The sequence below is a fragment of the Salvia hispanica genome, chromosome 6 (genome assembly GCF_023119035.1).
Source record: "Salvia hispanica cultivar TCC Black 2014 chromosome 6, UniMelb_Shisp_WGS_1.0, whole genome shotgun sequence".
Lineage (NCBI taxonomy): Eukaryota > Viridiplantae > Streptophyta > Magnoliopsida > Lamiales > Lamiaceae > Salvia > Salvia hispanica.
This window is the reverse complement of record NC_062970.1, coordinates 29650748-29674432: the sequence shown is the minus strand read 5'-3', so window position 1 is coordinate 29674432 and position 23685 is coordinate 29650748. Positions and strand designations below refer to the sequence as shown.

Genomic DNA, 23685 nt, shown 5'->3' with positions numbered 1-23685 from the left:
CTGAATGATCGCCACTAGTGGTAACTTCTCACTCCTAGTGCACGTAACTCCTGGTCCAAACTTCAGTTATCAACAGAGGATGCATATAATATTAGTTGACTCGTTCAATCAATGAAATAAGAGTAAAGACCAAATGTGGTCCTAAACCATTTTATCAATTTAGTGCTGAACATTATCTTTTTGATTATTTATCCTTTACAAATGAACTCGGACCGGAATCGGTCCTAAATTGACAGAACCGTCTAAAATAGTCAGTCAACGTCATTTAATCAAGTTTTGACCAAAATTAACCATTTTAACTAACCCAACACATTCAATTCACCCTCAACCACTTCGCCGCCGACGTCTACGTAGGCCCCCCCCCCCCCGAAGGGGAACAACTGGTTTGAAAACAAACCGCGACATTGACGGCCCTTCTTACATGGATTGGTTCTTCGGCGGCCTCCAATTTCAGCTGGAGCATCATCTCTCTCCGAGGCTGCCGAGGTGCCATTTGATGAAGGTTTCCCCAATTATCAGAGACCTCTGCAAGATGCACAACTTGCCATATCGGAGCTTGACGTTTGTGGAGGCTCAGAGCCGCCGCGGTCGAGGCCCAAAACTCTGTTTTCTTTGTTTCCTTTTCCAATTTCTGCGTATTTTTGGGGGTAAAGTTTGGGTACCAATATTCTTGAAACGAGTATGTCAATGTGGAAGAAATTTCAGATATAAAGATTTGATTTTTTTGGTGTTTCTTTTCATGGGAGTGTAAATGGGTTCACTTGAAACTGGATTGGCATTGAAGAGGGATCATAATTTGCAGCGTTCCTCTTCTTCGAAAATCCAATGCGATCATTGGATTTTCGGGGCAAAGGAGCAGATCAAGATTTGCAAGAGCTCTCCTTTTCAAGAAAATGGATTATCTGCAGTTGATTTGCTTTTGCTGGGGTATTTCTTTTTTGCTTCTAGAGTAAAACTTACGTTACTGGACTTTTTTTAAAATCCGACTTTGGGAGAGACGCGTTAAGGTCATGCGTTTAGGGTAAGACGCATGAAGCTCATGCGTCTTTCAATTTTTATTTTATTTTATTAGAAGACGCATGACAGTCATGCGTCTTAGGGTAAGACGCATGACAGTCATGCGTCTTAGGGTAAGACGCATAAGGGTCATGCATCTCTTCTTCGAACTTAAAACAGAAGCGAGAGGCAGTAGCTTCATTCTGCGCACGCGAGAGAAAGAGGCAGGCGATTTCCGGCAATTTCCGGGCGATTTTTCGTCGATTCTCGGTGAAACCTACACAAAATATGCAATAAACACCGAATAAGGGATAAATATTTAAATATTGAAGAAAACTTACCAAAATGATAGGAAATCACCGAGAATCGACGGAAAATTGCCCGGAAATCGCCTGCCTCGTTCTCTCGCGTGCGCAGAATGAAGCTACTACCTCTCATTTCTGTTTTAAGTTCGAAGAAGAGACGCATGACCCTTATGCATCTTACCCTAAGACGCATGACTGTCATGCGTCTTCTAATAAAATAAAATAAAAATTGAAAGACGCATGAGCTTCATGCGTCTTACCCTAAAACGCATGACGCTCATGCGTTTCATTAAAAGGAGACGCATGACCTTAATGCGTCTCTCCCAAAGTCGGATTTTAAAAAAAGTCCAGTACAAATATGGAACTTAAGTTTTCCTCTAGAACTAAAAAAAAATACCCCTTGATTTGCTCGGTTGCTGTTTTCTTCTTCCAGATTTTCTTCTTGCCGGGCTCGGTGATTGAAGATGGGAATAAAGGCCGTGATTTGTTTAGGACCGATTAATTAAAAATGGTTAATTTTGGTTAAACCTTATTAAATGACGTTGATCGATCCGAGTTCATTTGTGAATGACCAAATAATCAAAAAGATAATGTTCAAGACCAAATAGATAAAACGACAATATGTTTAGGACCACAGTTGAACTTTACTTATGAAATAAAGTAACGCGAAAATTCACAATTATTAAAGAAAATAAAAGAAAAATGACTGGAAAAAGAAGATGAAAAATATGACAAAAGAAGTGATTTGAAAGGTGTATTTATAAGAATAATTGAATTAAAATAAATATTTAAAATCGAGATGGTTATCTAACTGTAAAATAAAAAAAATTAATAAAAAGTAATTTTTGAATGGTTTTGTCCATCCGAAGGGGAGGTGATCCGCTTGGCATTGCAAATGCACTGAAGCTGCAAAATCTTTTTGTATTATTCAAACTGAATAATCAACTTTCACCTTTTTATTTACATATATGATCCAATATATTACATTGATGCCGGAAAAGGAGGGGGAAAACAATTTGTAATTCAGCTTTAAGTATAAATAATACTACAACAATTGATGGGGAAAGATGGTAAAAGCATAATTAACCAAATATTATGAAATACTCCTACAACAAGGATTAACAGCAATGCGGAGCCATCGATTCCATGTCCTTGAACCTCCCTGAGCTCCAGGTTGCTGAATCACTCGTTGTCACCGGGGTCATTTAGGCGTCTTCTGACATAGCGCCTCCTACGAGTGGTAGTTTGACCACTGTCAGAAGATTCATTACCTTCTTCAATGGAATCAGCTACCCCATCATATGTCTCACCCCAAAGTCTCAATGGTCTTCGCACAGCCACCTGAGCACGAGCTCTTGAGGTTCTAGTTCGGGTGGTGGAGTTTCGTGGACGAATTAATCGGACAAGGAAGAAGACAGTCAGCCAGCCACCATCATCAACAGTTAAGGTGCTTTCCCCACTTCTCTCTTCTCCAATTGAAGATTGAAGAGTGCTAAGTAGATCTCCTAAATCCCTTTGCCGTTCTAATCTCCTCCAGTTATCTTGCCTCTGGGGATCAGCATCAGTTGGCCTTACAAGGGGATGCACAGCTCTTGCATGAACCCGGAGATCTTTGTATGTACCACTGAAATCACATGTCTCACTGGCACAGCTTCTTGCTTTTGTATTCATAAAACAGCGGGCTGAGTCAACAACCGTCCAACCATTTATTTGTCCCCTGCAAAGAGGGCAGAGTAGTTCCGGCTTAACTGCCTTCTCAAAAGACTCTGCAAGTGTGGACAACGATCCATCCAAATTTCCCTCCCCTTCAAGTTCAGGTACAGCACTCTCAGATAAAGGTGGGGCAGACAGCAATGGAGATGCCAAGTCCTGTACACCTTGATCCCTAAGTATCTCTTCTGAAGAATCATTGAATGACTTCCGGAACTGGTCAAAGCAGTTCGAGTGGCGGTAGCTTGTGTCACACATGAAAGGACGGCATCCTTTGTCATGGGACGAACAGATAAGTAAAATAGCATTGTGTGGATGTTCCATACAAACTGGACATCTAGCTTCTTCCCATTCTTTCATATTCTTCTCATCTTCAAGGGGGTCTACAGGCAAGAACTGTTTAGAACAACCAGAGCTACAAGGGAAAGGGGATAGCCTTGAGCTATCCAGGGATAAGGAGCGTTCTCTTCTGTCTTTAGGCATGTTATATACTGACAGCAGGTCAGTAACAAGCAACCTTTACTTGTGAACAGCTAATAAAAAATTAACTTAGTTAGATACGTATTCAGATACATATTAATCATCACTACCACTCATCTCTAAACTTTTTTTACCCATAAGTACAAACCCACATAATATGTTTGCCACTCCCTTAAACATGGTCCAGCCAATGAGACAGTATTTTAAGCTTTACTTTATATATAACAGAGAATTGTTGAGCAGGATTTAGTGATAGATCTTACAAATCAAGTCCTTTAAATTGAAAGCTCAAAATTGTAATGCTTGATATTTAAAAACCAGGAACCAGTGCAAGATGACAAGCAAAGGAAATTCTAAGACAAATTGCACTATGAAAACTAAGAAATTAGGTAACCATTCTCTTCTTTTGAGGAGTCAAATCTACACATAAAAGCCATAATACAATACACCGAAAATACTAAAAATCTAATCTTGTGTTTAGATAGGAATAATTATGATGCACGGCATGACTGATAAATAGAAACATGTGCACTGAAATGCACATCCTACCTTAACAGGTTAGACAAGCATGACAAGCAAAGGAACAATCAGAACTTTTCCACTAGATTATGAAGAAAAGAACCCAATAGAATATTTGGAAAAAAGATCATAGACGATAGAACAAACCCTAAGCAATGAAAATATGATGGGCTCAGAGAGTTGCTTTATCTGCTCATAGAAGAGCCGAAGCTCTTCTCATACAAGAGGTGTCAGAATAATTAGCAACGATCATCATTGCTACACATTAAAACAAAACACTGATAATAGATTATACTGTCATATGATCAACTCATGAACTGCTTCACTATACAATCGGATCCTGCAATTGTACCTAACAATAAGTAGAAGTAAACCCCAACCATTAAAAATCAAACTCAATTGAAATCCACTGAATCAATTATCTCGGCAAAATTAACATCGATGTGAAGAAATTCCCAAAATGATATACCCCAATTACAAGATCGAGCAATTGAAAGCTTGTAAAAACTGTAAATCGGTCAATTTAACACACCAATAAAATCACAAAACAATTACCATGGGAATAGAATTTAGATAACAAACAAAAAAGCAATTACCTTATAGATAAAGGAGTTTATAGGTGGCTATAGAAGAGGATGATCGGCGAAGCATAAATAATAAGCCATTACGACGACCAAGACATATGAGAGGTGGTCGCCAAAGCCGAAATGTAAAGGAATTCGCAGAAAAAAGAAATGAATTTTGGGTGGATGCGTTGGCTTCTTTCTTCTTATAGAGAAACGTAGCTTCTAGGGTTAACTGGCGGCGAATGGGTTTACTATTCTATCAATTTTATACTACTATCCTCATTTATAAAAAATAAATAAATTAAATAGGTACTCCCTCCGTTTCATAGTAATGAAGACAAAACTTTATGACATGAAGATTAAGAAAAATAGTGTTAGGTGAGTTAAGTAAAGAAATAATAAAGTGGAAAATGAAAAAGGTAGAGAGATGAAGAGAGAAAAGAGTAAGAGATAGTAAAGTATGTGTGGAAAAATATGTTGACTTTTACTAAAAAGGGAAATGACTCTATTACTGTGGAACGAACCAAAATGGCAAAATGACTCTAATACTATGGAACGGAAAGAGTATATTTCTTATTTACCTTCTAAAAAAACTACCTCCGTCTCATTCAAGATGATCACCTTTCCTTTTTTGTTTGTCCCAATCAAGATGGTCACTTTCCAAATTTGGAAATAACTCTCTCTCTCATCTCTCCTCATTAAAATATTCAACCACATTTTTCCTCTCTACATTATTCCACCTAACAACACTACCTAAAATCTCGTGTCACTCAAGAATGTGGCAATCTTGAATGGGACAGAGGGAATAGATAATTATACTTCTTTAAAAAGTAATTAATTCAAAAAAAAGAAGGTAAATTGAAAGACAAATAAATAATAAAAAATTATACCTTCTCAATTTTATTTTATACAATATTTATTTAAATTAATTATGAATTAGAAGGAAAATTTGGATGATTGGCGTTGACCGTTAGTTTTCTGATGGCACCATAAAAAAGGAAGATTTAGCAACGTTTTTATTCATTTAGGATTTGATTTACGAAAAAGGAATGTTCTGGACCCACTTCGTAAATTGTACATATATTTATGACAAAATAAAAACTTTAAATACTCTCTCTGTTCTATTAGAAATGAAACTTGTCTTTTAGGTTTGTTCCATTAAAAATGAAACATTTCTAAAAATGAAAATAATATTCTCTCTACTTTTTCTTCTCTCCTACTTTACCCTCTCTTCATTAAATCACAAAACAACAATACATAAAACCTCGTGCCAAAAAGCAAATGTTGCATGTTTAACGTGACAGAGGGAGTAATAAACAACAAAAATGCACAATCTTAAAAGGAAACCAAACTTCACTTAGATTTAAATAAAAATAAATTTGAAGTTCTAATTTGAAAACTAAATTCAACTTTTAAATACTCTATTTACACATTCATCTCTTCATTTACTTCACCCAACTATCACGGTCACAAAAAAAATCAAAAACTCCACCGCATTAACTTCAAAAGTTCCCTAAAAAATTTTCATCATTGTTGGGAATGGAACAATACTTGAGCAACAACATGAAGAACAAAGGGTAAAACAATACTTGAGCAACAACATGAAAAACAATATTATACAGTTTCTCCTCAAGAACAACCATGGTGGTGTTATTCACAAAGGGGCATATGAGGCGGTAGAGGCATTTGGTGTGCATACGAAGACCATTTACAAGCTATGGAAGGCAGCTGCAAAGATGATGAAGAATGGAGAACCTGCAATCATGGTAGGCAAAGAAAGTTCAAGGGTATAAAAGAGCAGATAAAAAGAGTGTGGATAAGGATTTTTTTTTTTTTTTGTCATTAAAGGAATAAGCAAAACTATACTTTGCAGTTAGGTCAAAAAGAAACAACTGAGACCATATATAAGTGTAGTGAAGTCACATCTCACTGATTAGAATATGTTGGCACGGTTGAGATGATACTTTAGTCAACTCCAACCCATAATAAGTGAAGGTAAAGTATCATATCATCACATGCGCAACATAGTTTGTATGGAAGAGAAATGATTTTACATAACAAAGAGTGCAGACATGTAGTACATGTTAGCCTAATGAAGAGGACTCATATAGAGCATGCAAGTCAAAGAGGTTTATTACCAAAATAACGTTCATGTGTATTGTTTTCAGACCATAGTTTAAGGCCAAAACACTATTTGATGGAAAGCTTGGTATTTTTCCAATCATTGTACAAGTAGGAACTCAAAGCACACTGGAAACAAAGGCAATTCCAACAATTACAAAGGTAGTTGCAAGGGAGTGGCTCATTAGCAAGGTAAGCACATTTTTACACTATTAAACCATCAACGAAATCTCATCATATGTCATCATTAAATTTGTCTATTATTGTACAGATTATTCATTTCATTCAAGCCAAGTGGTCTATAGATGCGAGCAAAGAGATATATATCCAGCGGGATAGTGCCAAACCACACATAAGAACAACAAATCCAGATTAGAGGCAGCTGCCAACTCAAACGGATTTAAAATCCAGCTGGTTTGTCAACCACCAAACTCTCCACATACAAACATATTAGACCTTGGTTTTTTAGGGCAATCTAGTCATTGGAGGATGACAAACTATGCAGCAATGCAGATGAACTGAGGGTGAATGTGTGCAGCTCTTATTAAGATTTGCCACCATAAACACTAAACAGTGTGTTCCTTACACTACATGATTGTCCCATACAAATGCTAGAAGTCAGGGGTGGGAAGAATTATAAACTCCCCCACATGAACAAGGACAAGTTGGAAAGAACATATGGATTACCTGATGTTCTAGAGGTGGAAGAAAGGATGGTGAGAGAGGTGTTGGACTACTTAGCACGGCCTAAGAACAACGATGGGGCTTTCCGTGACATTGGGGAACTGGTCACTGCATTTGGCTACTAGGACAGAGATCACTCAAATAGCTTATATGCTTTTGCTTATTTTGCCTCTAGCAATGTAATCATGTGAACCACATTGATTTTGCATAACATGATACCATCAGATAATTCTCATCATACGGCAGAAAGCAAACAAGCAGCAACCAACCAACCATCAACAAGCATTAAGAGAAAAACATTACCCACTCACACAAATGTTATCATATAGGAGTAAGCAACAAGCACCACCCAATTAACCATCAAACAATACACAAAGTCTCATGATATATCAGTTGTAAGCTAGAAGCACCAAACAATCAACCGTCAAACATAACAGAAATCTCATCATAGGCTAAACAAACAAGCAACAAGTAGTCAACCAGGTATTGAAGCAGAAAACAACCAAGATAAAACCAAGCATCAGGTAATGAAGCAGCAGACAACCATAAGAAATCAAGCATCAAACCACCAACATAGCAACCACAATCAGCCACCAACAAATTGTGCTTAAACCTCCGAACCCGAACTTCGAGGGTGTCTTAAGCACTAATAACAAGAAATTATAGGCTTATTTTCCTCATAGAGATGGCCGAAGGCTAAATCCCTTGAAAACCCCCAATTTCGAAACCGAAGGTACTGCTTCTCTTTCTCGGTGTACCCACCCCTTCCTTCGGTCAGCTGCGATTCAGTGACGACAGTCGAGAATCGGAAAATTTATATCGTCTACTATCAGGACTATTGATAGCAAAAGTTTTCACCTTAGAATCATTGGATAATATTTTATTATTTTCTAAAAAGGTTTACGAAGAAAAGTAGATATCTAACTTTTCTATTTTACATGGGATCTTTTTATTGGGGAAATTAAATGTTGAGTACAAACCCATCCCACATCGGGAGTCTGAGGAAAGTTGGAAGATGTATATGATTCATGTCCAACCCCAATCTGTTTGAGGCCTTTTGGGAGTGATCCAAAAATAAATCCGTGCGGGCTTGACCCAAAGCGGACAATATCAAACATCTGTTGCAGTCGACAATCCGAACAAGTGATATCAGAGCCAGGTCGAGTTAAGGATGACTCAACTTAGAGTCGGGCTCATAATGTCTCAATGTGACTGTGTTGTCTCTGTTCCCGATGTTTTCTTCTTCTTACCCTTTAAATATGTTGTAGGAAATTTTCAACTAACGATGTATCCAAATATTTAATAGGTAGGTATAGCTATAGAGAGTATTTAGGTATGAATTTTAAAACAACTATGAAAAACGCATACAACTAGTGGCAGAGCCACGGTGGGGTCCGGGAGGCCCTTGGGCCCCTCACCCATTCCACTTATTACTATAGATAAAATATGTATAAATCACATAATAATTGAATTAGTAGCTGAGGTGGCATGAATTCTAGGTGCTGACATAAAACATTTTTAATGTTTTAGTTTTTATGCAATTTTTGGTAATTTCTCTAGTAATTGTATACTAATAATCTTATAGCTAATAATTTTAGTTTATACCATAAAGAATTTTTCATGTTAATTTTCTCTAGTAACTATTAATTTTGTAGATTTTTTTTTGTAATTACAATTAAATGGTTTTCATTATTTAACAATATAAATTACTCCTATCTCTTTAATTCATGAATATATAAATATTTCACATAATATTATTTAGAAATCATTTTAATCATCACTTTTATTTTAAAAATCTAGAATAGAAGAAAATTATTCATTAATTCCATAAATACATAGATACATAGATATATTATTAGTAAAATCAATTTGAATAGCACTCTTTATTATAAAAATCTGTTCTTTAATTTTTTTTTAACTTTTTTTCGATGTTGTTATTAACTTACTATATTTCTAAATTTTATTACTCATGCTCTAAGTCTTTATCTCATTATTCATTTCTCGTACATACTACCATTTATGCCGGAGGTATTTCCACGCCGTTAACACAAAAAACACTCAACAAATTTTAGCATTAATTTGAGTCCCCCAGAATTAAAATCCTGGCTCCGCCCACTGCATACAACTATAGTTGTAACGAGCTTTTATACTACAATTCAATATTATCATAAATTGACCAACAATTGGACTGCACATATATTTATTAATTTATGTATGGTTTTGCTATCAATTATTCTATTTGATTATTAGACGATCACATTTATCCAATACAAACCAATTAAGTTTTGTCTTTTTAGTATTCGATATAAATAAAAGTACACATTATGAAATTTAGAACATTGACTCAAATAATCCTCCATCCGTTCCATAGTGATGGAGGCGTTTCTTTTCGGCACGAAGATTAAGAAAAATTGTGTTAGGTGAGTTAAGTAAAAGGAGAATAAAGTGGAAAATGAAAAAGGTAAAGAGATGAAGAGAGAAAAAAATAAGAGAGAGTAAAGTAGATGTAGAAAAATGTGTTGACTTTTACTAAAAAGGGAAATGACTCAATTACTATGGAACATGCCAAAATAACAAAATGACTCTATTATTATGGAACAAAGAGAGTAGTACTTAGTACTAGTTTTGATAAAATTTTAAGTTAAATTCTACCCATAGTTAAGTACCAAAGAAAACAAAAAGTTTATATCAAAATTTATTAGTTTCACGTTATTTTTAGTCACCAAATGCAATGCAAAAAGGGAAAAATAAATTGTAAAGTGGAATTTATTATGTATACAGTTTAGCAACTGTAATTAGTTTATTTTTGTAGATATAGGTACATATTCAATAATCAATAGGGCATGTGAGGAGAGAAAAGAATTAGAAAGAAAGAAATGCATGCAAGAAGTGTCGGTTGGTTATGGTTTGGTTTCCCGGGCTTCTTGGCCATTCTCGCCATTCATTTTTCTCTCTCCATTTTAGAGACCTGCTGCTAATTTCATCTTTCATTTCCATCTATTGCACAAAACTTTAGAAAAAAAAAAGAAGAAATAAAAGAAACAAAGGGGTGATTGATGGTCTTTTTTCCTTGGCACTCTGCCAAATGATAGGAATGCTAAATTGAGTTGTTGAGATCAAATGAGGGAGAGAAAAATGCAATCATATAGCAGTGAACAAGATAATGGAGAAAGTGTTGAATCTATGGAAACTGAGCAAGCAGAAACTGTTTCTGATGAGAAGGCAAGTGATAGGAGCCCATCTTCCTCCTCCTCAAGCAATGGTAACGGTGGGGGAAGAAGCCAAGCAGAAGTTCCTTCACCGTCAAAGAAGAAGCAAGTTTCAGGTGTTCCTCGCATTCTGTTGTGATTGCATACATCGAATTATTAGTAATGGCCCAAATGTAAGAGGCGACAAAGATGTTGAAGATGATTGTCTGAATTTGACGTTGCTTCCATTTTTTGGTCTAGAAACGGACACGTTGAAGGAGAGGTTTGCCAAGCTGCTCCTCGGCGAGGACATGTCTGGTTGCGGCAAGGGTGTCTCTTCCGCGCATGCCTTGTCCAACGCCCTCACCAATCTCGCCGGTACCATCATTTTTAATGCTCCATCATTTATCTTTGTCTTTCAACTTTGATGAATAAATAAATACTAATATTGTTGTTGTCGTTGTTGTTGTTGTTACAGCTTCTGTATTTGGAGAACAATGGAAGCTAGAGCCAATGTCGGAAGAGAGGAAGGCAAGGTGGAGAAGTGAAGTAGCATGGCTTGTGTCTGTCACAGATCACATAGTCGAATTCGTTGCTTCTGAGCAGAAAGGAAAAGATGGAACTAACATAGAGGTAGTTTTTACAAAAATGAAATACTCACTCCATATTTTGAGCATTTCGTATCCAAAATCACTCGTTTTCGTTTGACTGCAAGATAATGGTGACGCAGCAAAGGAAAGACCTCCTCACGAACATCCCGGCACTGCGGAAGCTTGATGCAATGCTCCTTGTAAGGCTAGTCATAATCCATAAATGATTAGTGTTGAACGGAGGTTGATTTGGTTGCATGACATAACTGTTAGAACACGTTGGATAACTTCAAGAGCGAGCAAGAATATTGGTATGTCTCAAGAGACGCAGAGGAGTCTGAGAAAGGAGTTCAGAAAGGAGACAAGTGGTGGTTGCCTACGATCAAGGTTCCCTCAAACGGCCTCTCAGAAGACTCGCGCCTCTTCATGCATGAGCAGAAGGAAGCGGTCATTCAAGTGCTGAAAGCATCCATGGCCATCAATGCTAAGATTTTATCAGATATGAATGTCCCTGAAAGCTACATGGAAACTCTTCCAAAGGTACATTCAAATGATTTAAATGCTTAAACTTGTATCTTGACTTATCCTGTCTCTGCTCTTGTAGAATGGCAAATCATGCCTAGGTGATGCAATCTACAAAAGCATAACTGATGAGGTGTTTGATACTCAACAGTTTCTCTCAACCTTAGACTTATCATCTGAAAATAAAGTAGTTGATATCAAAAACAGAATTGAGGCATCTATTGTCATATGGAAGAGGAAAATGAATCAAAAGGAAGCCAAGCCTTCATGGGGTTTCAATGTCAGTGCAGAGAAGAGAGAGATGTTTGAGGAGAGATTACGGACAATCTTGCTCTTATTGAAGCATCAGTTTCCTGGTCTTCCACAATCTTCACTTGACATAACAAAAATCCAGTACAACAAAGTAGTACTAAACTTCCTCTTTTTCTTTTTGGTCTAATTGTGGGTTCATCAAACTTGTTTTGGACTCACTGCAATTTTTTGGTTTTGTTGAGGTAGGATGTAGGGCTAGCGATCCTCGAGAGCTATTCGAGAGTGCTAGAGACCTCGGCTAACACAGTGATGTCGCGTATAGATGACGTGCTATATGCTGATTCTGCCGCAACGTCGCCAACAAAGAACAACGTCCCGAGCTTAGGAGACCAGCCAGCAGAGAAGATGTGTTATGCTGCAAACACACCAACTTCAAGTACACTTTTGGATTTCATTGGGTGGGGAGTTGAGCCTCCTGAGGCACAAGTGAAATAGAAAATTTTTGTTTTGATGACAATGGAAGTGTATTTAGTAGTTCACCTTCATTTGCATGAAAGGTGAAGCAGATGATAACAGGATGACGATTACTTGAAAAAATGGTTTTTATGTACACAAGAATGTTGAAAAATGTTTCATACTACTGTAGATAGGGTGAAGTTCTAGACATAGAGTTGTGTGAGGGAAAACAAGGATACCATATTTTCGGCGTAAAAGTCTAGTCTAATTAAATGCTTCCAACATTGTTTTAGTTCACTAAGCCGTAGACATGTATGTCAATCTTATTTTGGTAGAGTAAGAGAAACTTTACCTTCTCATTTTTCACCATAATGTTTATAACTATACCGATTTGGCACAGAAATTGCATTTAAAATGTTAAAACTCATACCACCAGACATGGAAATCGAGAGAAATATTATTGAGGCGGAAACAATACAGCCACTGGTTTCCATTCAAATAAGATAAATTGTTCAAATCAATCTCACATTCTCATCGTACTGTCTTCCAAATCACATTCAGCCTTTTATTCAACAAACACTAAAATTCACTGCTCAAAATCGCGCCCTTAACCGACTGTTCTATGCAGCTTTGGTAACAGCAGCATGTATAGCATTTGCAAGATGGGGAACTGTTCTTGAACTCAGACCTGCCATGCTGATTCTCCTGCAAACAGAAAGATCGCGAGAGAAGGATAAAGAGTTAACTTTCGTGATTCATTTACCATGGAGCACTCAATCTTAAAAATTTCATTTCAGCTACTAGAGTTGCAAACATATGATGACTGCAGTTTCCAGAGAGCAAACTGATGCATGTTATGGTTTTCGAACCATTCATAACAACACTTCATAAAGCATGTGTCAGAGTTTTCATTCTTTCCTTCTCTACGATCAATACCTGAAGGCTAAATCTATGTATTTATGTCGAACTGCTAACATCAAATTTGCATTTTATATGTGACACCTTGCTGCGTGCACAATACTAGCTTTTCTTACACATATTACCTCCACCCAGCCCCGATACCACTTATCAAGTGTAAATAAAGAATCTAATTTCCTTACCCATCAGACGTCATGTAGATGTGAAACTCCTTTCTCATGAAAGCAACTTGATCACTGTTCAACCCTGTGAATGTGAACATCCCTATCTGTTTGATGATATGGCTCCAGTCACCCGGTGTCCCTGCCATTACAATAAAACACCACTCCCGTTAGCTTAGAAACCACCAATGGATACCATTACAATGAACACCACTCCCATTAGCTTAGAAACCACAAATGGGATTAAAAACAAAAAAGACAGAGTTAAGTTGCATAGATAAGTATTTCGAGTTTGATTTAAAACTACAACTTCTATCATCAATTTAGAAGAACAAAACCATTGACACATTTTCACTCTCTCGTCTAAAAGGGAAAATAAAAAAATGGGTTGACCATGCTATCAAAAATTTCCGCAAGTGTGTTCACCTTCTATCTTAACAATCATTTTTTGCATGCACATTTTTCTACTTTGCACGTGGGTAAGATTATTAATCTTCTTCATTTTGAAGGAAAACAATCAATACTTTGATATGTACAAAATAAGCCAAGCTATCATATAAAAATGTTTATCATCTTACCTTTGGCTTGCAAAGCCTCAAAAAGCTGATGGCGCATGCTGATAATCCTATCAGCCATGGCTTTCAGCTCAACTGTCCATTCTGTATACATGTTCCTGCACATATTCATAAGTTTTAGCCTTTAGCATATCAGGGACTCAACTCAACATGTGAATATTAGCAAAGGACATGAAGTTATTATTTGTTAGTATATAAAGATAATATAGTGGTTTTCTTGAAAAATACCCATCCTTAAGTATAGCCGCCACAATCGATGCACCGTGAATAGGAGGATTGGAATACATGGGCCTGATGACCAATTTCAATTGGCTTTCAACTCTAGATGCAACGTCGGCACCTTTGCACACCTGTGGAACAAAATGAGGCTTCTTCATCAATTGAATAACTTGTGAATCAAATATAAGTGAATTGAGTTAGATTCTCAATGCCTCATCTCTATACCTGGGTTGAATATAATATAAAACAAAATAAAGCTGACTTAAAGTGATTAGCAGATTATTACAGCTACTTTATACTTTTTACTGTTTTTTTCTTGACAAGCCAAACTCTCATAATCAACATCTCAAGGATGTTGCATTAGGCAGCCCCATTTTGTAAGGCATTAATTACAAATTTAAGATAACATTTGTTCTAGATTTTACAAGGTTGCTAGTCTTTTGTAAAAAAAATAGACTAGTGGCAGTTATAACAAAAGGCATGATAAATAATAGTGGCACTCACAATACTAAGCGCACCAACTCTTTCACCATAAAGTCCCATGTTTTTAGCATAACTCTGTGCTGCAAGACATTCTCCTCCATCAGCAACAAACATCCGCACAGACGCTGCATCAGCATCAAGGCTCCCACTAGCAAAACCCTATACATCAAACTAATGTGCATCAAGGGCATCCTCATTTAAGATGATAATCCAGAAGACATGAGCTCTAAGTTATCCGCGGAACTTGTTACATCATCGATGCTTACCTGATAAGCACTATCGAAAAAAGGTAATAATTCTTTTGATCGCATCAATTGCCTGATTTGCTCCCACTGATCAGAGGTTGGATCTACACCTGTTGGGTTGTGAGCGCATGCATGAAGAAGAACTATTGCTCCAGATGGGGCATTTTGAAGGTCTTCCAGTAGTCCTGTGTAGAGAGGTGGTGTCAAACAAATAAATATAAACTACTATAAGACAACCATCTCAAAATTTAGTTCATATCATCGAATTACACTAGTTGTCTACATTAGAACAATATTATAGGTTTTGTGATGAAAAGAGTGAGAACCTGAAAAGTCCAAGCCACGAGTATTTGGATCATAGTATCGATAAGTCTTCACTGACAACCCTGCTAAAGTGAAAACTTTGGGATGATTTCCCCATGTCGGCAATGGAATGTATATAGTTTTCTGGCAACAACAAATTACAGAATTTATCAATATGAACACATATTTGGAATATTTGACAGACAGAATAAATTGAAAAGTATGTCACTTACCTCATGATAATGCTTGGCCAGAAACTCTCCTCCAACCCTCAATGAGCCAGTTCCAGACAAGCACTGGACAGTAGTCACTCTATTCTCCTGGATGGCAGGACTGTGTATTCACAAAAGAAGACTTCAAATCAATTAAAAGCTACAAAGGTAAGTTCAAAAGAATTCTGCAATTATAATGTTACTTGAGTGTGGCAGATGTTTGTTTATCGAATAGAAATTTTGAAAGAAAACTTCAGGGTGTATGCTTCTTAAAAAGAATTAACCTAACAAATCCTACAAATGAAATGAGACTTAGGAGTTCAAAATCTATCACGAGTTATCGAAGGAAATGCAATACTGCATTGTTATTACATGAGTATTTATAAAAAGAACTTGTACAATCTAAAATATACTTATATATTAATCCATTCTATATTAAAACATCAAAAATATAACTGAAATCTTATAGAATCTTGACAACAGAAAATCAGTTCCTCTTTGGAAGAATACAACTATGAATTCATCAGGGGGCAATAAATTCCAAAGAATTGCTATACTCAATAAAAACCTGCAACTTCAACTATATTCCAGTTCCTATACCTGTCAGCTCCAAAAATGAGTTTGGCACTCAATTTGTTAAAATCTGCCACTCCAGTAATTGGAAGATATTCTTTCACACGAGATCTGTAATATCATGAAAATGAAACATTAAAGTTGACATTCCCACTCTATCAAAATATAAAAGCATTAAAAAACTTACTCATCATTCACAAGCATTTGCTCTGCCTTCCTCACTACATTGAGAACAAGAGGTTTTCCTTCCTGTCGTTTACCAAATATAAAGCCAAAAATATTATATATACTAATTTTCAATACGCAAAATGCTTTAGATGATACACACCTCAGTTCGATAAGCTCCGACGCCTAAATTCAACTTAACCGGGCTCTGATCTTTGTTATAAGCAACAGTTACCTGTTCCATTCATAGTCAGTGATCCAAACTCGAATAAACAAAAAAAGAAAAAAATGAACACGATACAAGTTGAAGTTGTGCGTGATATTGGAAGCAAAGGATCACAAAAAACTTAAACTCATTCAATCTGATCGGATCATTAAAGCAAAAAGAGATCGAAAATAGTAAGAGCAGCGTTACCCCTAAAATCGGATCTTCAGGAGCCTGAACGATGCTGGCGAAAACAGAATCGGACATTTTCGTTGAGATTTGTGAAGTGGAGAGAATTGGAATAATGCGTGAAAAACCCCGGAGTTGTTAATTGGGATTATAATGGAGGTTGCGTGGTTAAGAAAAAAGTAAACTGTGGGAGGTGCTGGAATTAAAACTGTGGGTTACTTTTTCTCTAGCTCACTGCTTCATTTTTGAGTTTTAGCCAGTCCACGAATATTCTATACTCCAGTAATAAAATTAAAAAGGGATTAGGAAAGTCATATGAAATAGTAAATGATTTAGAATTGTTAATAAATGATTTTTTTCATGATTTTCTTTATAACTATTCATAAATAATGGAAACTTTGAAAACAGCTAATTAAACACACTTGTGAGCTCTATCATCCATGAGTCAAAACTCAACCGAGATATTATACCAAAACCAGGTTTGATCCGTTGCTAACTTTCTTAAGTTGCTAACTCATAAACGCAGTGTATAAAAAATATCAACAAAATTTTTGTTGAGATTTAATGAATTAGCAGCTCAATTGATCACAACCCTATCCCAAAACGGTATATAAATAACACACTACCAAATTATTTGCGTAAAACAACACTCGTAACATTCCAAGTTTCCAACACATATATATCGTCGTCGTCCGGGATTGCGCCCTTCTGCCATTTCATTTATTTTAGGAGTAATAATTTATCAATCGCATATTTTATTTTTTGTATTTGATATAAAATTTTTGCTTGGTTACTCGTTTTTTCTCAAAAGATAGAGGGCAGATATCAAGGGTAAAAAAACTTTAATACTATCAATTTTCTCAAAATTGTTAATAGAGTCTTGCATTAAATCAAGGTAATATGCCTTTTCATTATAGGGTTGATGAAAATTAGCATTCTCCTGTAAAAGTACACAAAATCAAGTTCCCAAGCTCTTCAATCTTGTTTCGGTCTAAAAGTTTCTTTTCCAATTTCAATTCAATTTTCATGGGTTTTGAATTTTGATAATATAATTGGAGAAATACTGATAATAACGATACTAAATTTCTAATTATGCATTTTATCATTCATGGAAAAATAAATGCTCCTGCTCGGCTGCTCCTAAAAGTAGAGGTGTGCATGCATTTCGTTTTCGATTCAATATTTTGCTAATATCGGATCGAACCGAAAGTTGAATTTTCCTAAAAAATTAAAATCAAACCAAACTCAAATCTGAGTAAAACCGAAAATAATCGAAATTGTATAACAATATCCAAAAATAAAAAATCCAACAATTCAAAAATAAAATATAACTACTATGTGACTTACATATATTTAACTGTGAAAAATATTGCATTTAACTTGTTTTACACTTTGTTAAGTTTGACTTTTATATTGTACGTATAAATTATTATATATACACATATTATAAGGATCGTGATCAATTGAGATTTTTTATGCTAATTGAGAAATGAGATGCAATATTAGCCACTCATTTTTATTAAATGAGTGGTCCAGATTTTTCCACATGGAAAATATCTTTAGATTAATTAATTATGAAAGGGCAGAATGGTAATATCATAGTAAATTTTATTCAATAAATATTTTTTTTCAATTTTTAATTAAATTTTTTATTATTATTTTTAAAAAATTTTAAAATTATTTTTTATTATTTTTTTATTTTTTTTTTAAATTTTTAAATTTTTATTTTTCAACTACATATACAATTCATGTCAACTACACACATATAATGTCAACTATGTGTACAATCCATGTCAACTACATATACAATTCATGTTAACTGCACAATATAATGTCAACTACATGTACTATTCATGTCAAATAGTATTTATTGAATAAAGTTGTTGACATTTGATGTGTAGTTGACATGAATTGTATATGTAAAAAAAAAATTTAAAGAAAATAAAAATAAAAACGAAAAAAAAAATTTTAAAAAAATTAAAAAAAAAATTCTAAAAAAATAAAAAAAAAATTAATAAAATTACAATTATGCCCCTCTGTTGACATAAACTACATGCTGTTGACATTTCACAAATGTTCTGGATGGGTGGCTGAGATTGCATCTCAATTCTCATTTAGGTTGATAAATCTCAACCTAACAAGACCCTATATTATAATATAAAAAGTAAATTCAGTGTTTGTTTTAATTCGTTTTTTTATATGTTCAAACCAAACCAAAACCGAATCAAAGAATCAATATTTCCAAAAATTAAGGCTGCGTTCGATTCGGATATTTAGTTTTCATATTCTTTTCTTTCCTCTTCCTAAAAGCGTAGTTTGTGCAAAACAAATAGAGTACTATTATTGATTAATATTTTGTAACTGGCAATCTTTATTTCTAATTGAATGGGCTGTTAGCCCGAACATGCAACAACACTTATGATAGGCATGCAAGCCATTTTAATCGAGTATTGTACTACTAATATTTTACTTTCCTATATCTATTTACATACGTGCAATTTTTTATATTTAAATATGCGATTATTCCTAGAAATTGAATATTAGTAGTACCATAAAATCTGAGAAGTAATTGGCCTGAAATAGTATATTACAATTAATTAATCACACCCAGACCTGAGAATGGTAACGCACACCTAATTAGTTTTATAATTTAGTCAATGTTATCAAATAATAATGAAATCCCACCTTAAACTGGGAACTGGTTGCTCTGGAATTATTGCTAGGCCATCACCACGCACTGGTATCACTGCCACCAAATTGGTAAAAGTCTTGATTAGTATTGCTTCAACTTAATTAATTAATATAGAGATGACTTTAATATTTACTGAAGGTGAAAATACATCATCTTTGGTTGAGTTGTGAATCAAAGATGGCTTGCAATTATGTGTGTGCACAAATAGTGGCCCCTTTTTTACTCAGAGTCGCAATGCCATCTACCGAATCCCTGCATTGATCAGACTCTTGATTACTAATATTACTATCAAATAAAAATTCAGTAGCATGTCCATCTAATTACAATTATAGAAAGAGAGAAAGTAGTAAATTGAAAAGTAGCTGACGTAAATTGTAATGACCTGGGTATAACACTCAGTCATCGCGGGTAAAGCTGAAGAAGACAGTACATTCCAGAAAAAGAAAAAAGTAAAAAAAGTAAATAGTAGTATGAATCAACTTTATGTGGAAAAATGTAGCGGCAGTGATGTGCTTGGATAAATTATCATACAAAAGTTGTTTCACAAAATTCAGCCGCTTGTAAAGCTGAGAGACAAAGTCCATCATCCAATAATATATTAGTAGTCATTCATATCCAATTACTTATTATTAGTATTAAATATAAAAGGAAAAAAAAACTTCATGTGTATATACTTAAGTTCTAAACGTTATCATCTAATGGAATATTAGTAGTCATTTACATCCAATTATTTTTTTTATTACTTAATAATTCTTGCAATTCTGAGTTATAAAAACGATTTCATGTGTATATATTTAATTTCTAAACATTATCATCCAATGGAATATAATAATAGTCACTGACATTCAACAAATTTTTATCACTAAATAATTCTTAAAATTCTAAATTATAAAAATGACTACATGCATGTAATTAATTTCTTAATGTTTATCATCCTCAATAAAATAATAATAATAGTTATTTATGTCCAGTTAAATATTAATAATAGTTATTCATATTCAATTTCTTAATTTTTTTATGCTATCATCCAAACAAATACCTTCTCATATCATCTCGTCTTGTGAACCTTTTTGTACCATCTCGTCTTGTAAACCTTTTTTGGATCATCTTGCCTTGTGAGTTTTGTGCATCATCTTCATACAATTTTCCGGAATTGAAATTCATCCTCAAAGCATTGTTCTACTTAGAGATGTCAAATGGGCCGAGCCAGCCCGGCCTAGGCCCAGGCCCACTAGTGAAATAGAGCGGGCTTGGGCTGGGCTTGAGAGTTAAGTTGGGCTCCAATTGGGCCTTTTTATAAACCCAAGCCCAGCATAGGCCCAGGCCCATTCAAAGCCCGATCCAGACCTGGCCCAGGCCCGACCCAGTAGAAGCCCACCTGTTATGAACTTAGAGTTGTGCTTTAAACTGTAGATGTTCATCCCAATTTAAAGATCAATATTGATTTGGAGAGCAAGCTGATTTTGATTTTTAAAAATATTTTAATAAAAAATCGACTGGTTTTAGGGAGTAAATTATCTCATTTAATTGATAATTTTATACAGGAATTGCCTTTGTTTTATGCATTGGCACTACAATTAATTTTATGGCATCAAATTTATTTTTTATGAATTAAATTTAAAATAGTAGTATTCCTTTATACCATAGATTTATGTGGAAAATTTGGTGGGGCTCGATTTAATATTTGTATATAATCATATATACTACTCCTATATCATCGTCTGTGTAATATTTTATGCCAAGCCTTTGTTTTCATATTTAAATTACCTTTGCAATTTTATTTTAAGATTCAAATCAATTCAGTATAAATGTAAATTTAATTTTAATAAATAGGAAGGAAAAATCTTTTATTAAACAGAACAAAATCTTCTAATAAATTGCATTATTGTATTAATTGTCTTACATTTATGCTATTCCTTTATATGGAGTATAGTGTATATAACTATCATTATATTATGCCTTTTATAACATAAATCAACAAGATTATTTTCTATTTTAAACGTATCTTAATTAAGTTTAATTATTATAATTAGGGGTGTCAAAATGGATATTGGGTATTGGATACCCGATATCCAAACCCGAAATATTGGATAATTGGATATTCGATATCCGATTTTTCGGATTTCGGGATCGGGTTCGGGTATAGGATTTTTGAATTATCGGGTATCGGATAACCCGATCGGTATCGGGCTACCCAAACTACCCGAATTACTCGATTTTTTAATTTTTTTTAAATTTAATAAATTATGTACATTTATTATATTATTTAAAAAATTAAATAATTAAATTAGTCCCAAAATCATTCACTCTTAAGTCACATTTAGGATTAATATATGAATTGTGATGTTTATTATTGATGAATGATGGATGCTATAACTTATGAATGTTTTATTTCTATTAATTTGTAGTAGTTTTTTTTCTTAATCGAACTAATTCAAGTTTGTATCAAATTTGAGCTATTACAAGTTTGTATTTCTAAAAATTTGTAGTTAATTTTGTTAAAAAAAATAAAATCAAAATTAAAATAAAAATCTAAAATCGGGACTGGAAACCCGATTTTTCGGGTCTGGATACTCGAGTCGGGTATCTGGGTACCCGAAATTACTTTCGGATCGGGTATTAGATTTTGGGAAATTCGAGAACGGGTACCCGAAATTTTCGGATCGGGTATCCTCGGGTACCCATTTGACAGGCGCCTAATTATAATAAAGCACACATTAATCATTTCCCTTCTCTATGCACTCCTTCCATATTCTATAATGTCATTTATTTTTGTATAAAATTTTTTAACTTGACCCAGGCCTGGCCCGGCCCAGCCCGGCCCACTTACCATATGGGCTCGGGCTGGGCTGGGTCCACATATGAATATCAAAGCCCAGGCCCGGGCCGGACCGCTATAGACACGGGCCTGGGCTGGGCTGGGCCTAAATCTCAGTGGGTCTCACCGGGCCTGGGCCGGCCCAACCCATTTGACACCTCTAGTTCTACTCGTTCGTAAAATAAAAATTGTCTTCATCATCAAATCCAAATATGTTGTAGTATAAATATCATTGATGTTAGCCGAATATTGCTCAAATTTTTGAGGATTCAAATACTTTAAAAAATAAGTTTAAAAATTCGAAGTAATTTTTTTTTTTTAAATTTTATGGTACATGCTAAATATTAAATTAATTTATTTGAGACATGCATAAGACAATTTGAAATTTGAAATTTAGATTACCTCTATGTAAAATTTCCCTAAATAATGGAACGCTTTGTACTGTGTATTTACCGGCCATAATTTCTTTCCATATACATCAATGTAATTTGGGGTAATTTGACTTTACAAAAATAAAATTGGTTTGGTTTTACCTTTTGTAAGTAGGAGAATTCTATAAAATAAGGTAGGAAAATGTAAGACGTACCAGAGAATAATATTGTATTGCACGACACTGCTATAGCCGAGGCCTTCATTTTGTGAAGGAGTATATAATTTTCCTTTTCCAGAATACTTCCACCAAAGTTCTTAAACCATACAATCTCTTCAATTCTTGTCCCTTCCCCTTTCCACCTCTCTACAAAATGGCCTCTCTAACCCCCGGAATCCTCCTCAAACTCCTCCAGTCGATGAATTCCAACACCAAAGTCACCCGCGACCACCGCAGCCCCCTCCTCTAGGTCATCAGCATCCTCCCCGCTCTCTCCGCCGCCGATTCCCTCTGGCTGCACAACTGATTCTATGTCCAGCTGTCCGACTCCCTCAATTCAACCTACGTCTCCCTCTCCGGCCGCGACACTGACCTAATTCTCAACGATCGCCTCCAATTAGGCCAATTCGTGCAACTCGATCGTCTCCTCCTCGACTTCGACTCCCCTCCCGTCCCCACGCCCGTTGCCGGCCGCCAGCCCTTCATCGGATCCCCCGAACCCCTAATTGCTCGGATCTCCCCTTCCAAAAACGGATTTGTTATTCAGTCGGTTTCCTACTCCGTCGACCCCATCGCTGCCTATTTGTTGATGGGGTTTGGTGCCCTTGCACAGCGGAAGACTTGTACAAAACAAATAAATCAGACACGGATCTATTTGACCGATTATGCGATTAATCAATTCACATGTTAAACAGATAATTGCATGCTAGAACGCAAATAATTCATGCTCAAAGAAAGTAAATCCTAAAACATGAATTCTACGGTTTAGGGTTACCGATTTGATTCTCCAAAGAATCGTCGATTGCTCGCGCCTTCTCCACGTGATGATCTTCAATACTAGACCACGGATCTTCTCTCTGGTTCCCGAACTGTATCTCGATATCAGGGTGGGCTGATCTTATCAAAATACTAGGACTCGAATAAAGAAGACAGAAGAAATCCTTCTCCA

The 23685-nt window shown here is 35.3% G+C and overlaps 3 protein-coding genes and 1 non-coding gene across 5 annotated transcripts; 1 reads left to right on the top strand and 3 right to left on the bottom strand.

The window, feature by feature from the left end:
- Window positions 1-2239: 2239 nt before the first annotated feature.
- On the bottom strand, window positions 2240-4803 carry LOC125196154. Of its 2 annotated transcripts, none has more exons than XM_048094548.1 (2): window positions 4607-4803; window positions 2240-3544 (listed from the first exon to the last, which is right to left on the bottom strand). In XM_048094548.1, exon 2 carries the CDS (start codon window positions 3492-3494, stop codon window positions 2484-2486), a length of 1011 nt encoding a protein of 336 aa, XP_047950505.1. In that variant the 5' UTR covers window positions 3495-3544; window positions 4607-4803; the 3' UTR covers window positions 2240-2483. The 2 variants fall into 2 exon arrangements, with proteins under 2 accessions (XP_047950505.1, XP_047950506.1); XM_048094549.1 differs by having other exon boundaries at window positions 2240-3394; window positions 4607-4801.
- On the bottom strand, window positions 4180-4270 carry LOC125197623. Its single transcript, XR_007172157.1, has one exon. It is a non-coding gene; the product is annotated as a small nucleolar RNA snoR1 (small nucleolar RNA).
- A 5594-nt stretch (window positions 4804-10397) lies between the features above and the next one.
- On the top strand, window positions 10398-12546 carry LOC125197327 (rop guanine nucleotide exchange factor 9-like). The gene is made up of 7 exons (XM_048096062.1): window positions 10398-10706; window positions 10831-10947; window positions 11048-11202; window positions 11285-11359; window positions 11433-11699; window positions 11764-12084; window positions 12180-12546. The coding sequence occupies exons 1-7, from the start codon at window positions 10502-10504 to the stop codon at window positions 12426-12428; spliced, it is 1389 nt and encodes a 462-aa protein (XP_047952019.1). The 5' UTR covers window positions 10398-10501; the 3' UTR covers window positions 12429-12546.
- Window positions 12547-12828: 282 nt separating this feature from the next.
- On the bottom strand, window positions 12829-16847 carry LOC125197212 (aspartate aminotransferase, cytoplasmic). The gene is made up of 12 exons (XM_048095924.1): window positions 16659-16847; window positions 16407-16478; window positions 16266-16327; window positions 16106-16189; window positions 15527-15626; window positions 15317-15437; window positions 15012-15175; window positions 14767-14904; window positions 14272-14393; window positions 14047-14141; window positions 13490-13610; window positions 12829-13094 (listed from the first exon to the last, which is right to left on the bottom strand). The coding sequence occupies exons 1-12, from the start codon at window positions 16713-16715 to the stop codon at window positions 13010-13012; spliced, it is 1221 nt and encodes a 406-aa protein (XP_047951881.1). The 5' UTR covers window positions 16716-16847; the 3' UTR covers window positions 12829-13009.
- Between the last annotated feature and the right edge of the window lie 6838 nt (window positions 16848-23685).

What these genes read in the sequence shown, in the direction of transcription:
- LOC125197212 (XM_048095924.1), bottom strand. Translation starts at nt 16,715, where the DNA reads ATGTCCGATTCTGTTTTCGCCAGCATCGTTCAGGCTCCTGAAGATCCG. An exon ending in TCGGAGCTTATCGAACTGAG is followed by an intron (nt 16,328 to 16,406) that starts GTGTGTATCATC and finishes GGTAAACGACAG; the next exon opens with GAAGGAAAACCTCTTGTTCT. An exon ending in TTTTCGATAGTGCTTATCAG is followed by an intron (nt 14,905 to 15,011) that starts GTAAGCATCGAT and finishes TTTGATGTATAG; the next exon opens with GGTTTTGCTAGTGGGAGCCT.
- LOC125197327 (XM_048096062.1), top strand. Translation starts at nt 10,502, where the DNA reads ATGAGGGAGAGAAAAATGCAATCATATAGCAGTGAACAAGATAATGGA. An exon ending in AGCTTGATGCAATGCTCCTT is followed by an intron (nt 11,360 to 11,432) that starts GTAAGGCTAGTC and finishes CATAACTGTTAG; the next exon opens with AACACGTTGGATAACTTCAA. An exon ending in ACATGGAAACTCTTCCAAAG is followed by an intron (nt 11,700 to 11,763) that starts GTACATTCAAAT and finishes CTGCTCTTGTAG; the next exon opens with AATGGCAAATCATGCCTAGG.
- LOC125196154 (XM_048094548.1), bottom strand. Translation starts at nt 3,494, where the DNA reads ATGCCTAAAGACAGAAGAGAACGCTCCTTATCCCTGGATAGCTCAAGG.